This window comes from Orycteropus afer, unplaced genomic scaffold (assembly GCF_000298275.1).
Source record: "Orycteropus afer afer isolate SDZICR_OR568_19922 unplaced genomic scaffold, OryAfe1.0 scaffold00585, whole genome shotgun sequence".
Classification (NCBI taxonomy): Eukaryota; Metazoa; Chordata; class Mammalia; order Tubulidentata; family Orycteropodidae; genus Orycteropus; species Orycteropus afer.
In genome coordinates, this window is record NW_006922172.1 from 229698 (window position 1) to 246573 (window position 16876).

A 16876-nucleotide genomic window follows, 5' to 3' on the forward strand; every position below is an offset into this window, starting at 1 on the left:
TCCCTTCGGCTGACTGCTCTTCTCTCTGGCTTCCTGGCTTTTAATCCCCTTTCTCCTGCTCTTCCCGCTTGCTACTTCGGGCGTCCCTGAGTTGTCTCTCCTCACCTGTAACCCTGGGGCTGACTGCCTCATAACATACACAAAAGTTGACTCCAGATGTATCAAAGACTAAAATGCGAAACCTAACACCATAAAGTTCATCAAGGGAAAATCAGGGCAAACTTAGGGACCCTAGTTTATGGCATATACACACTATCAATATACACTATACACAATCCAAAGATGCACAAACCAGAGAAGATTAATTAGATGATTGGAACCTTCTAAAAACTAAGTGTTTATGTGCATCAAAAGTCTTCTTTAAAAGAGTAAAAAGAGAACCTCAAGTGGGTCCAGGACACCTTCTCTTCTGTTTCTCCTCCAAACTGGTTGTTCCCTCCTCATCTTTCTGCTGCTATCTCTTCTTTTCCCCAACCACTAAACAATCTCCAAGACTCACTCACTTCCAGGAACTCTTTGTCTCTACACTTTTTTGGCGACCTCAGCCAGTTCCACTGCTTTAAATATCATCTATGCATGTAACTCCCAAATTCCTATCTGCAAACCAGACCTTGCACTTGAAATCTGGACTTATCTAGCCAACTATACACTCAATATTTTTGATGTCCGATGTTGTTATGTGCCACTGAGTTAGCTCTGACTCATAGAGACCCCACGTACAAGAGAACAAAACATTGCCAAGTTGTATGCCATCCTTACAATCTTTGTTATACTTGAGCCTACTGTTGCAGCAACTCTGTCAATCTATCTTGCTGAGGGTCTTCCCTTTTTTTTTGCTGACCCTCTACTTTACCAAGCATGGTATCCTTTTCCAGTGACTAGTCCCTTCTGACAACATGACCAAAGTACATGAGATGAAGTCTGGCCATTCTTGCTTCTAAGAAGCGTTCCAGTTATACTTCTTTAAGACAGATTTCTTCGTTCTTCTGGCAGTCCACAGTATTTTCAGTAGTCTTCCCCAGTACAATTTAAAAGCATTGACTCTTCTTTGGTCTTCCTTATTCACTATCCAGCTTTCACACGCATATGAGGTTACTGAAAATACCATGACTTGAGTCGTGTGCACCTTAGTCTTCAAGGTGACATCTTTGCTCTTTAACACTTTGAAGAGGTCTTTTGCAGCAGATTTGCTGTATTTGATGTTTAATTGGCATTAAAAACACAGGATATCCAAACCCCAACTTCTGATCTCAGTGCCAAGCCTTCCCTATCCCAAACCTATTCCACTTAGTCTTCCCAATCTCAATAATCCAGTCTTTCAACTGTGTGGACCTAAAACCCCTGAAATTATCCTTGATTCTTCTTTCTCTTACAAACCACTCCTTATGTGCTCTACCTTTAAAACACATCTAGAAACACATGACGTTTCACCTCCTCTATTTCCTTCACCATAGTCCCTGCCAACATCATCTCTCCTAAATTAAGTTCTGCTTAGCCCCTAAACACTATTCTCCACAAAGAACCAGAGTGATTTTAAAATAAAAGTTGGATCATGTCTGCTCTTCTGCTCAAAACTCTTCAGTGCCTTCCAAGCTCACTCAGAATAAAAGTCAAAGTTTTAACAAAGGTCTGAAAGGCCCTACCTACTTTGGCCTGCAACTTTTCTAACCTCATGTTCTCCTAATCTCCTCCTCTCCCCCATGATCCAGTTATACTGGACTCCATTTGTTCTCAGACATGAAAACCATGTATCTGCCTCAAGGCTCCTCTGCCTAGAACACTCTTTCCTCACATTTCCTTAGCACTTTCATTTAGTTCTGCTAAATGTCACTTTATCGGTAAGTCCTTCCCTGACCATCCTATATAAAATAGCATCTCCTAGTCCCTACCTTAGGAGCTCTGGTGGCCTAGTGCCTAAGGCATTTGACTGGTAACCTAAAGGCTGGCAGTTCAAACTCACTGCCACTCCTCAGAAGGCAGGTTGGGCAATCTACTTCATAGTGATACCGCCTCAGAAACCCAAGGAGGGGTCACTATGAGTCAGATCCAACTCAACGGCAGTGAGTTTGGTATGGTTTGTAAGTCCCTACCCTAATTCTCTCTAAGCCCCTTACTGTCCTCCTTCATGTCCCTCCACTGCACTCAACACCATCCAACACAATATGTATTTTATTATCCCAACTTGCTTTCCTAAGACTATAAATCACATAAGGACAGGAACATTTGTTTTATTTAATGCAATTCCCTCAGAGCACAGAACAGGGCAAAATACGTAAGTAACAAGTACTCAATATGTATTTGAAGATATTGGAGCAGATATTTACATGCACTAAACAATAAAAGATTACTATATGTTTCATTTATTTGTTTAATTTATATTTATTTATCTATTTATTTAATTAATTTACATTTATTTATCTATCTCTTGATTGATTGATTGAACAATTAGAGATAGAGGCTGGTGAGACCCTGAGACTATGGCCCCTAGTTACCCTTCAGGTCTGGAATGAATTAATTCCTGTGGCTTCCAGCAAAATAACAGACAGACATATATTGTGAACATTTACATCAGGTAGATACACACCTCAGAATAATCAATCATGGTAGAACAGAAAGGCAGTATCTGCACAGGAAAAGAGCTTAGGGGGTAGGAATGCATAAGATAGAAGGATACAGAGAAAAGATAACCAAAGGGAGGAAGTGGGAGCAAAGTGTTACATTACGGGGAACTGCAGTCAATGTCATGAAACAAAATGTGTTATGAACTGCTGTATGGAAAATGAATTTGTTCTATACATTTTCACCCAAATGACAATAAAAATTAAAAGAGAACATTTAGATAACAAGAAAAAGGTCCTGGGGTGGGGAGGTAGCAGAAGAAAGATAATAGAGTTTGGAGGACAAAAGTAGATGTAGAAATCTTGCACAAAGCAGAGTAAAATGCCAAACTGGAAAACAGGAGAGAAAAAACAAAACCCCAGGCAACTGTCCAAAATGTCCAGTATCTGAATAATATGAGTACCAAGAGAAAATAAAACAATTCAAGGAAAATTCTTACAACTAAAGGTCATGAGTTTCCAGACTGAAAAGGCCATCGAGCAGCCAAGACAATAGGTGAAAATACCAGCGCTTGTCATCGTGACATTCCAGACCACTGTGGAAACTGGAGATCCAAGAAGCACCCAGAGAATGGAAAAGTAAATAGGTTTCACAAAAAGAATCAAGGGTTCGAACAGCATTGGACTTCTTAACAACAGCTGGTCAGAAGACAATAGAGCAAAGCTTTCAAAACACAGAGAAAGTAATTTCAAACTTGTAATCCTACACCCAGGATCAATGAAGTGAAAAGTAAAATAAAGCCATTCTCAGGTGTTCAAGGTTTCAGAAATATTTATCTGCCCTACTTTCTTTCACAAGTCTACCAGAGAGATAGACTACACCAAATTAGGGATTAGGACATGATGAGATCTAAACACCTAAAACAGGAATCCCCAGGAAGGGATGATGGTAGAGGAGCAATTCACAGGGACAGATATAGTCAGCCAACGGAGCAATCCTTCCACCTCAGAGCAGGTCACAGGAAATGGAGAATTTTTAAAATAATTAAAATGCCGTCTACTTAACGTGTTTGGACACATTGTGCATATTGGAGATTACAAAATTAGGTGACAGTTTAAGGCTGAAATATAGGAAACAAAGCAAACAAAAAGGTAATTATTAACTCCATGAAAAACAAATAAGATACAGGAAACTAATCACGGCTCAACTTTTACACTGTTTAATAATGTAAACACTGAAAACAGTTATAACTAAAATTAATAAGAGTAGGATGATGGGTAAAGCTGTATGGGTGGGTGTGGAGAATGGTGAAAAAGCTAAATCTCTACTGTAGGAAATCAATGAATATTAACTAAAACTAGAATTTGAAAATAAGTAGTAAATGCTAAAAGAATTAACTAACAAATGTTGAATGCAGTCGTCTTTGGGAATCTGAGAAAGGGAAGGGGAGCTGGGAATTTCTGTGTTTTTTGTTTATTTGTTTTTAATAAGAAGTGCTTTTTTTCTCTAATTATTTGTATATAGGAGTCTCAAAACCAAACAAAACTCACTGTCCTCAAGTTGATCCTGATCCATAGCAACCCCTCCTTAGCTTTCTGAGGCAGTATCTCTATGGAAGTAGACTGCTTGATCTTCTTTCTGAGGAGTGGCTGGTGGGTTTGAACTGCCAGACTTCTGGTTAGCAGTCAAATGCCTTAGGCACTAGGCTCTGGTGGCATGGTGCCTAAGGCATTTAGCTGCCAACCAGAAGGTCCTTCTGTAAAAGGAAGTTGGGGCAATCTATTTCTATAAAGATTTACCAACTTGGAAACCCAAAGGGAGTTGCTATGAGTTGGAATCAACTCGATGGCAATGAGTTTTTTTTTGGTTTGTGGGTGCCACAAATGGTTAAGCTCTTGGCTACCAATTGAAAGGTTGGTGGTTTGAATCTACCCAGAGGCCATCTGAAATACCATACCCATTGAGAGCCCTATGTGAAGTCCTACTCTGAAACACATGGGGTCACCATGAGTTGGAATCACTGGACAGCAACTGGTGGTGATGTGCATGTATGCTGTTGCTGTTATGTGCCGTGGAGTCGGACCCGACTCATAGCAACCCCTCCTTTGGGGTTCTGAGGCAGTATCACTACAGAAGTAGATTGCCCAGCCTTCCTTATGAAGAGTGTCTGCGGGTTTGAACCGCCAGCCTTCTGGTTAGCAGTCAAGTGCCTTAGGCACTATGCTACCAGAGCTTTGATAAAAATAAAAACTAAATCAAAAAGTCCCACTGTACTAAACTAGTAGATGAAAAATTTAACAATGTGTATCAAAATTCTAAATGTGCACACTCTTTGACCTAGCAATCCCACTTCTGGGAACTGACTAAGAAAACAATTCTACAAGGGATAAAGACTGTAGAACTAGGATATTCACTGAACATTATTTATGTTACTGACAAATAAGAAACCATCAAACTTGGATAACAGACTAAGTAAAACATATATCCTGAATATTACACAACTTTAAAAGAAAGGGTTATAATCTCTATTTTCTAGAGTGGAAAGATACCAACATTCTGTCCAGAAGGGGAAAAAGAATTACAGAACAGCAGTGTAATCTCATTTTATACAAAAATTTCCGTTTGATGGAACTTCTGCTCTTATCCTGTAGCATGGCCACATGATTCACACACTGAAAATAAAAACCAGCTTTTTTACCAAAATGATAAAGCTTCTATTAAAAAAGTATTTTAAAATAAATACAAAACAGGCAGAGGAAAAAAAAAAGTACACTAATCCCACCACTTCTTAATTATATAGGAAATAAAAAGTCAGTATGTTCCCATGTGACACCATCCCACTCCTATTTCCCAGTTAACAACTATCATTTTTTCAACCTACTTATACAGACACATATATATCCATATAAATAATTTTTATTAAATAAAAGTGGGATGACGTCATTTTTTTTCACTTTTCACTACACGAAACACATGCTTTCATCACTTCATTCCAACTGATATATGAAGATTTAAACATTCCCCTATTAATGGGTATTTAGAGTTTTTACTACTGCTACAAACAATGCTGTGATGAACGTGAACCCATTCCCTTACAAGATTCCCAACAGGAACTCAATCAAAAGGTATGAAGTGAAAAAAAAAAAAAAATTTAATTAAATATTGAATAGATTCAAAGATATGTTTTAAACTTACGTGAGGCAAAAACGTAACAGCACAATGATTATCGTATATCCACTACCCAGTAGAATCATCACTATCTTTGACACTTCCTAAATGCCTCTCCCTAAGGAGCTCTGGTTGTGTAGTGCCTACAGCATTTGACTGCTAAGCAGAAAGCTGGCAGTTCAAACTCACCAGCCACTCCTCAAGAGGAAGATCGGGCAATCTACTTCTGAAGAGGTACAGCCTCAGAAACCAAAGAGGGGGTCGCTATAAGTCAGAATCGACTCAATACCAAATGCCTCTCTCTGATCTGATGGCAGAGACATTATGAGAGTTCTCATTCAATCTTTTAAATTTTACTTCCTTTTTGATAAAAGCAATTACTATCTCACTATTGCTTTATTTTGAATTGCTTTAATCATTATGAAATTTAGCATCTTGTCATAAATTTCTTGGCTATTTGTTTTTCTTTTTCTATAAATTGCTAACTCACTTCCTTTGCCCATTCTTCTACTACGTTCATTAGGATATTTTGCTTTCTGATTCATAGAAATCCTTTGCTTATTAAGTATACTAACTCCTTTATCTTATTCATGTTGCAAATAGTGCCATATCTTTTACCATGCAGTTTCACACTTTAATCCATTTTCTTTCTGGCTTCTAGGTGAGCAAGGTCTTCCATATTCCAAGTTTAGATGGATATCTTCTGATATATTCTTAGAATTTTTTTAGGTTTTTAATCAAAGTACAATTCAATTTAGTATATGGTGAGAGATGGGACTCTATTTCCTTCCAAACAGATAGCCAATTATCCCAATAACATGTATTGAATAATTCTACCTTTCTTCATTGATGTAAAGACTTTACTATGTATCTCATCCAGTGCCCTAAGTTATGCTATCACAACAAAGCTCTTTCAAACAAAACAAAATCACTCACCTGGCCTTCTTCATCAAAAGCCATGACCACCACAGCAGCTCCAAACTTCTTAATCTTTCTGGCCTTTTCCAAAAAGTCATCCTCCCCTTCCTTCAGACTAATGCTATTGACGATGCACTTCCCTTGGCAGCACTTTAACCCAGATTCAATGACAGCAAAGTTGGAAGAGTCAATGCACAATGGCACCTGAGATCAGAAAGGCAACAAAATCACTGGAAGGCCACAGTCACCACAAGTTCCCTTCCAAGGGCTCCTAATTATTCCCTATTTCTTCATTAGGAAACAATAAACAAATAGGGTGGCAGAGATACAGTTTAAATACACTTGTTAAGAACAACCCTGCACCTGAAAGGTTGGTAGTTTGAATCCACCAGCTGCTCTGCAGGAGAAAGATGAGACAGTCTGCTTCTGTGAAGATTTGCAGCCTTGGAAATCCTATGGGCAGTCCCACTCTGTCCTACTACAGGGTTGCTATGCATTTGAATTCAACTGGACAGCAATGACTCTGTTCTTAAAGCCAGAAATGGGCAGGAGCCCAAAATACTTGGAGTAATTCATCTTACCAGCAGCCCCATGTATGGGATAAGAATTTATAGCTCAGAGATGATAGCTAAATATCAGAATAGAATCAATCAAGATAGTTAACTGGTTTTAGTAGTAGTTTACCCTTTTTAACTGCCTAAACCCTGAGGCAAACACCTTAAAGAGGATTCAGGTATTCCTGATCTGACTCTGGGATTAATGCTTAGCCTCATGCCCTTTGGGAACTGCCCTCCAGCCAAGTTATTCAAATTTAATCTTTATATATATATATATACACACACATACATACATACATATACATATATATGAGCTTTACTATTAGAATGGAAAAGTAGATTGATATTCAACAAATGTCTGTAACTAAAATAAAGGACAAAATTGAAGCATGCAGATGAAAAGTTCCCTTTTGAATACTCTTCATTCAAGCCTGCTACAAGAAAGGTGAAAGACAAGCCTTAAAGGAAAGATTAGATTGGTACAGAGAAATGAAATAACCCCCGATACAGCCCCCATTCTTTAACTGAGTCATTCAATAAGTAAGTAAGTACCTACCATGTCTTAGGTTCCACACTAGATACTGGGGGCAATGGTAGGCAAAAAGGTGCTTTCACTGAGCTTATAAATATTTAAACAAGTAATGACATAAAATGTGGTAAGTGCTAGAGCACAATAAGAGGCACAGATTGCCATGAAAACATATTTCAGGGGCACCAAACTCAGCTGATGCACCTCATCATCTGTCGGTGGCGGAGATAGCATGTTGCCATGATACTGAAGAGGTTTCAGCAGAGCTTCCAGACCAAAATGGACAATGAAAAAAGGCCTAGAGGTCTACTTCCAAAAATCAATGAAAACCCTATGGATCACAACAGCCCAATCCGCAAATGATCACGGTGATGGCACACTACTCAGCAGTGTTTCTGCCAGCTGTGCATCATGAGTCACAGGCCAACTAGATAGCACCTAACAACAAAACCCAGTGCATGCACAAAGGAATATTGTGCAACACTAAAGAATAACAGAATTTGCGAAACTTGGAGGACATTATACTGAGTGAAATAAGTCAAACGCAGAAGGACAAACACTGTATTAGATCATTATTGTAAAAAGTCAAGGAACAGTTTACATATGGAAGGAAACTTTCTTTGTTGGTTACCAGGGATGGGAGGGAAAGGGAAGGAAAACTGCTAGATAGTAAGAAACAAGTATTGATTTGGGTGAAGGGAAAGGCAGTATAGCAATAGCGACCAACCAACACAATTAACACTAAGGAAAGGGAAGACACAGAGAGGTGCAAAAGAAGTACAGACAACAAAGATAAACACTTTTACATACATAATACTGCATTTTATCAGTAATAACAAACACTAGTCTATGGGGGATACACAAGTTAAAAAAAGACCCAAACTCACTGCCACTGAGTCGGATCCAACCCACAGAGACCCCTCCTTTGGTTTCCGAGGCAGTATCTCTATGGATACTGCCTTCCAGTCTTCTTTCCGGGGAGTGGCTGGTAGGTTTGAACTGCCAACCTTCTGGATAGCAGTCAAATACCTTAGGCACTATGCCACCAGAGCTCCCAGATACAGGTATGACAGGCTAAATTATCAGGTATGTCTAGGCAAAAGGGAATATACCCATCACCATATATGTTTGGTAGATGGTATTTATACATATGTATTTGCATGTGCTCTAAGAATGTCCATATATATAATAGAGCTAATGGAACAAAATTATGATAACTTCTTAGCCACAGTGAAACATCCTGAGGGAGAAGTCACTGAGTCCACAGGCTTGAGACCATGATCACAGGGGAAATCAAGCTCAATTGGCATAACATACTACACAAAAACACCATTCTCCACTATACTTTGGCGAGTAGTGAAAGGGATCTTAAAAGCTTGTAAGTGGCCATCTAAGATGCAACAATTGGTCTCTCCTGGTCTGGGGCGAAGGATGAAGAAAACCAAAAATGCATGGAAACAATCAGTCCAAGGAACTAGTGGCCCATATAAACCTCAATCTACATGACCCTGAGACCAGAAGAACTAGATGGTGCCTAGCTACCACTGTTAACCACTTAGAAAGGGATCAAAATAGGAGATCCTCAATAGAGTGGGAGAAAATATAGAATAAAACCAAAATCATAAAATTAAGACCAGGCTTATTGCTCTGATAAGAGACTGGTAAAAGCCCCAAAATGATGGCCACTAATTACCCTTTCGGTCTGGAATTGAACTCGCTCCCATGGCTTCCAGCTAAACAACAGACAGGTGTATAAGGTGAATATTTACACCAGGTAGGTACACTCCTTAGAACAATCAACCATGGGAGATCAGAAAAGCAGTATTTTCACAGGGAGATAGCGCAGAGGCAGAAATGGATAGGAAAGAAGGACATAGGGAAAAGGTAACCACAGGGAAGAAGTGGGAAGAGAGCTGTTATATTATGAGGATTGTAATCAATGTCATGAAACAAAATGTGTATGATCTGTTGTCTGGAAAATAAATTTGCTCTGTGAACTTTCACCCAAATTACAATTAAAATATTAATAATAATAAACCAGTATGGAAGTAGAAGGGTGGAGGGAGAGAAAGTTTCCCAGGGCAAGAGGTATTTCAACTGATGACCATTCCTTGAACTTTCCATCTCTTAGGCCTTCAGCCACACCTCCAAAGGACAACAGAGAAAACAAGAAGGATCGGTGTTTGTTTTTTTTTTTTAATCATTAGGCTAATAATGAGAAGTTTGCTAAGAACAGGGTCAAATGTAATGAAAATATCACACCAACACTTGAGACTTTGCTGACAATTTGTTGTCCCAATTATGGTAAGACCACATATGTCACGTTCTACCCAAGTTGGTCGATATCTGGTTTCTGTTAAATTTTGATTGTAGGTCAAAACCAGGAAAGATAAGAACCATATATATTAGCAATCAGAGCACCAAGCAATAGTATCTTATAACTACTTAAGATCCTTTCACAGTGCCCTTTCATTTACAAATTATTCATTTATCTTTAAAATTCACAAAATCAGGCAAAGCAAACATGATTATTCCCATTTTAGAGATGAGAATGGAAACTGAGAGTCAACAGTTAACTAACTTGCCTGGAACAGTAACTCAATTCTTCTACTTCCCAGCTGGCCCTTTTACCCTATGTCAGCAGAAATAAACAACTAGATCCACCTTTCATACCATCTGACTTTAAACAACTCACTTCTTTGCACCTTCATGTCTCAAAATACTTACTTGCAAAGAAGCAATGAGTTTTTCTAGTAATATGCTTTAAAACACGGATGAAGAATGGGTTAATATAACTCAGAGTGTACCACAGACTTCTAAATTAAGCAACTGCTAACATGTAATTGGGAGCTCTGGTAGCATAGTGACTAAGACACTTGCCTGCTAACCAGACGGCTGGCGGTTCAAACCCACCAGTCACTCCTCGGAAGGAAGGTTGGGCAATCCTACTTCCGTAGTGATGCTGCCTCGGAAACCCAAGGAGGGGTCGCTATGAGTTGGGCTTGATTCGATGGCACATAACAACAAACAACAACAATGTGTAATTAAAAAAACTCAAAGTTCTACCTAAAAAATGAAACTCTTAAAGTGCTAGAAAGTGTTTTCGAAAACAGAAGAAAAACTTCAAAAATAACTTCTCATCGCACAATTAACAGCAGAGAAATTATGTGAGATTTTTAAAATGTTTAGGACTCATCTAAAAATTTAAATAGGACTAAGATAAAAATAGAAGAAAGACCTGGCAATCTACTTCTGAAAAATCGGCCAATGAAAACCCTACAGATCAGAGTTCTGACAACATGGTGGGATATACAGACAAGCTACACAGACCCTCTACAACAAAAGCCATGAGAAACAAATTGAAACTGATACAGAAGATGATCCTGGAACCCTGAGCTTTGAATGCAAAGATAAAGTAGTAGATTAAATATCAGCTATCAGAAGAACCTGAATGAAACTGCGAGTAAGGAAACAAACGGAGCTGCAGACTGCCAGCTGTCCTGAGGGCAAAGTCATTTTGAATATTTCCTGATAGCAACCTAAGAATATTCTCTGCTCACCCAGGCCACAGGGGCAAGGAATACATTGGTGACTGACGACCAGAAGGCAGAACAGCGAGGAAGGAGACAGGGGACCTCTGAACTGCTGGTGGCTGTTCTGAGGGTGCAGCAATTTTAGATGTTTGTAAGTGGCTGGCGTAGGCATTGGGAGTATGGGAAGGTGGTGTGCTTGCTTGGACTCTTCCCTCAGGGTGGGCTCTGCCTACAGAGCACAGCAAGGGCAACCACAGTGGAAACAAACGACTGGAAAAGTGTGATATCCCCTTGTTACTCTTGTGCCACATGCCCTCTTGGTCAACAGGGGTATGGGCATCCCCCGCCACCCACCCCACCTCCACCCATCTTCTTGACCTGTGCGGGTTCTATCCCAGTCTGTTTGTTCCTTCTTCCTTTTTTTCACTTCTTCCTGTCCTGTGTTCTTTTGTTTTGTTTTTCCTTTTTACGCTTCCCTTTTCCTGATCCCCTTCTTTCTTCTTTTTTTGGTTCTTCCCATACCTTTTCTTTTTGCATTTTTCCCTGTTCTTTTATAATTGTTCTTTGATCTCATTTCTCCTTTGCCAAATATTGTGGGTTTTATTTTTTTATTTTTCACTTATCTTTCTTTTATCCTTTTTTACTGTATTTTGAAAATTTCCATTCTTACATATTGCATTTCTTTATTATTTATTTATTTTGTTATTATTCCTGTTTGTTTATGCAGTTTGAGTTTTTTGTTCTCTTGTTTATGCTTTTTTGGTGTTTTGATTTTTTTTTAACTGAACAGGAAACAGCAATTGTTCCCATACAGCCCAACCATACCTGCACCTCTTGCAGCCCCACCCACTGAGTGAGGGGCATCAATTGCCTCTGCACCAACTGACCAGTGAAAAATAGCAGCCAATACCAGCATAACTCACCCTCAACTACTCTTTTTGAACAGCTAATGAATATCTGTGCACACATTCTCACTCTATCACATCCACCAGGAGACAGCTGGTGAGTGCCTAACGCTAACAACTAGCGAATACAGGAACACAGTACCCTGCTCACAGTTGTTGTTGTTGTGTGCCATCGAGTCGGACCCAACACATAGCAACCCCTCCTTGGGTTTCCGAGGCAGTATCATTACGGAAGTAGATTGCCCCATCTTCCTTCTGAGGAGTGGCTGGTGGGTTTGAACCGCCAGCCTTCTGGTTAGCAGTCAAGTGCCTTAGCCACTATGCTACCAGAGCTCCCACCCTGCTCACAGAGATATATCAAAACAAAGGGAAAAAAAATCTTGCGTGAATTACACCAACATACAACCACAAATTAAACACAAATACAATAATACCACAGTATCAGAAACTTTATACCATCACAGTCCACAGAAAAATACAAGATAAAGTAGTAGAATCAAGGGACCAGGAAACAAAACAGAAAACATCCCTGAAGAAGAAGCACAATTGGAACTGCATGATAAGTAATTCAAAAGAATTATATTTGGATACCTTCAATGGATTGAGAGATGGATCAAGGAAAGCACTAACAAGATAAACACTGACAAAATTAAGGAAAACACAGACAAAACTCTAGATCAATTTAGGAAAACAACACAAGAACAAAAAGACAAAATAAATAAGAAATTAAAACCAATAAAGAACATAATAAACAGAAATCCAGAAAACTAATATTAAGATTTCAGTAATAGATAACACACTGAATGATCAAAGGTGTAGAATAGGATCAATGGAAGACAGAATTAGTGAGGTGGAAGACAAATACCTCAATACTACTTTGCTAAGGAATCAATCAGACATAAGATCAAAATATAATGAGGAAACCCTAAGATTCATGTGAGATACCATTAAGAGAAATAACCTATGTATAATCAGAATTCTAGAACGTGAAGAGACAGATAAAACCACAGAGAAAACTGTCAATTTGAGGAAGAGAATTTTCCTAATGTTATGAAGAACAAGAAGATATCCATTCAAGAAGTTCAACTACCTCGAAACAGGAATCTAAAGAAAAACACCAAGACATATTATCATGAAACTCACCAAAACCCAAGACAAAGAAAAATTCATGAAAAGGATATAGGAAAAATGAAAAGTTTACCTATAAAGGACAATCAACAAGATGAAACTCTGATTTCTTGGCAGAAACCATCCAGACAAGAAGGCAAAAGGATGATATTAAGGGAATTTGTTAAACCCAGACCAACTTTATCAAACATACTAAAGGAAGCCCCTTGGACAGAAAACCAACAACAGTAAACAACAAACAATGATTACATACACAATGACATAACTCAGAAACCCACCCAAGTACAGAAGTTTCGAAAATAAAATAAACTTACAAGACTGTAAACAGGAGGACTTCTTGTAAGATGGCAGAATAAGCAGACAAGCTACACAGACCCTCCTCAACAAAGAAAAGAGAAACCAATTGACAGAGATACAGAAGATAATACACAAGCCCCGAGCTTTTTAAGGAAGTATACAAAAGTGGATTAGGCACCAACTAGTAGAAGACCCTGAACGAAAACAGTGAGTACAGAGATGGATGGAGCAGCAGACTGTCAGCTATTCTGATGTCACCAACAAGCTGAATATTTCCAACTGGTATTGGGACCTGAAAATTGACCTAAAGATCAGCCCTGGTTGCCAACTGCAGGGATGACTGCACTGGTGGCCGATGACTAGGAAAGGAAACAGCAAAGAGGGAGAAAACCTTAACTATGCACTTTTGGCTGCAAGGAAGGTGCAGCCATTTTGATTGTTTAAAAACGGTGGCCACGTAGGATATTTAAAGTGACCCACTCCCATAGCACAAAAGAGAGGAAATGCTAGGGACCAAAAAAAGCGGCAGGGTCCAGGTAAGGGGCGGCAGACAGGACTCACACCTAGAGGCAGGAAAGGGGACCACAAAAAGCAGCTGCATCCAAGTAAGGGGTGGAAGACAGGACCCACCATCAGAGGCAGGAAAGGAAGGGAAAGGGACTTCTGGTAAAATGGCAGAATTGGCAGATATTGGTGGATAATTGGCAGACAAGGTACACAGACCCTCTTCAACAAAAAAAAAAAGAGAAACCAACTGACAGAGATACAGAAGATAATCAACAAGCCCTGAGGTTTGAAAGATACTATACAGAAGTAGATTAGGCACCAACTAGTGGAAAAAATTACTCCAGATGGAATAAAGACTTAAATGTGAAACCCAAAACTATAAAATTCCTCAAGGAAAAACTAGAGGCAAATTTAGGTGCGGTAATATATGGTATAAATAGACTATCAAGCGTAACCTAAAATGCACAAACAGCAGAACAGAAACTAAATGAATGGGACCGTCTAAAAATTAAATTTTTATGTGCTTCTAAGGACTTCTCCAAAAGAGTTAAAAGAGAACCTCCAGATTGGGAAAATATATTTGGCAATGACATACCTGACAAGCAACTTACCTCTAGAATTTACAGAAAACTCCAACACCTCAATAACAAAAAAACAAATAATCCAATTAAAAAATGGGCAGAAGACATGCATAGAAACTTCACCAAGGAGAATATTCAGGCGGCCAACAAACATGAAGAAATGCTCTTGATCATTAGCCACTAGAGAGGTGCAAATCAAAACAACAATCAGATACCATCTTGCCCTAGCACTAGTAGCAAAGTTCAACAAGATAGAAAATAACAAATGCTGGCAAAGATGTGGAGAGATTGGGACTCTCATACACTGCTGGTGGGGCTCTAATACGGTACAATGACTTGGAAAGCAATATGGTGATTCCTTAAAAAGTTGGAATTAGATTTACCATTTGACCCAGCAATTCCATTACTAGGTATATATCCTAAAATAGTGAGAGCCAGGACAACAACAGACATCTGCAAACCCATGTTCATCGCAGCACTACTTACAATAGCCAAAAGATGGAAACAACCTAGGTGTCCATCAACTGAAGAATGGATAACCAAACACATACACAAAATGGAATGTGTGTACATACACACAATGGAATGCTATGCAACCCTAAAGAATAACATAGACTCTGCAAAACACTGCACAGCATGGATGAACCTGGAGGGCATTATGCTGAGTGAAGTAAGTCAATCATAGAAGGACAAATATTGCATTAGTCTGTTGTTATAAAAAATCAAGGAAAGGTTTACATATGGATGGAAATTTCCATTACATCTGGAAAGTGAATTTACTCTGTAAACTTTCACCCAAATAATAATTTTTTTGAAAAAAACAACTAGTTATGTGCCCATCCAACACTGTTGGTTACCAGGAGTGAGAGGGAAGGGGAGGGAACATTGTTAGATAGGTAAAGACAAGTGCTGATTTCACTGAAGAGAATGGCAATGTACCAAATCTGAGTGATCAACATGGTGGCATTGAGGAAGAGGAAGGCATAGAGCGGTACAGACAACAAAATGAACCCTTTTGTATACACAGTACTGTGTTGCCAGTGAAGGCAAACATGGCTACTCAGGTACACAGATGGGGAGACAGGCTGAACTATTATGTATGCAGGGGGGAGTGTACCCAAGGTTGGCAGACAATATTTCTACAAATGTATTGCTATGTTCTGTAAGAATTCCCAGGTGTACATTAGAGCTGACAAGTAGAAAGGTTGTATTCACTTCTTAGTTACAGCCAGCTCCCTAGAAAGAGTGAGTAGTTGGACCTGTGGGCTCAGAAACACAGTTGCAGGGGACATCAAGCTCAACCGGCATAACACACTACACAAAACATTATTCCATCTCCTACTCTGGCGAGTAGCAACTGGGATCTTAAAAGCATGTAAGCAGCCATCTAGACACAACAATGGGTCTCTCTTTGTCCAGAGCAAAGAAGAGTGAAGAAAACCAAAGATTCATGGAAGCAATTAGTCCAAGTAACTGGTACACCATGTGATCCTCAGCCTATATCACTATGAGACCAGAAGAACTAGATGGTGCCCGGCTACCAGTATCAACCATTCAGAGGGGCGTCTATGTAGGAGATCCTGGATATAGTGGGAGAACAATGTGGAACAAAACTCCAAATAATGGGGGGGGCGGGGGGAGACTAGATTTGCCGGTCTGATAGAGCCTGATGGAACCACTGAGACTATGGCCCCTAGCTGCCCTTCAGGTCTGGAATTAAACGCACACCTGTGGCTTCCAGCCAAACAAAAGACAGGCATACGAAGTGAACATTTACACTAGGTAGATATAGTCCTTGGAGAAAACAATCATGGGAGAATAGAAGGGCTGTGTATGCACAGGGACATACCTCAGGAGGCAGGAGTGTATGGAGGGAAAGACACAGGGAAGACGTAACTATAGGGAAGAAATAGGAGAAGAGTTGTTGCATTGTGGTAAATTGTAGTCAATGTTATGAGACAAAGTGTATATGAACTGTTGTATGGAAAGTGAATTTACTCTGTAAACTTTCACCCAAATCACAATTAAAAAAAAAAAAAACAACTAGTTACATGCTCATCCAACATTGTTACTACTTCAGGAATATTAAAAAATGATCACTCCTAGTAACTTCATGTACAGAAAAAAAGGGGGGGCAATTTTAGTGGCTCTAATTTATAGCATAAATAGACTGTCAAGTATAACCTAAAATGCA

At 39.2% G+C, this 16876-nt stretch overlaps 1 protein-coding gene across 1 annotated transcript in view; it reads right to left on the reverse strand.

Moving 5' to 3' along the window:
* The window catches only part of MTR (5-methyltetrahydrofolate-homocysteine methyltransferase), a 251989-nt gene that overhangs the window by 105286 nt on the left and 129827 nt on the right, over positions 1-16876 (reverse strand). Inside the window, exon 14 of the mRNA XM_007956235.1 lies at positions 6664-6849. Coding sequence (XP_007954426.1) covers positions 6664-6849 — 186 coding nt within the window. The remainder of the gene's footprint in view (positions 1-6663; positions 6850-16876) is intronic.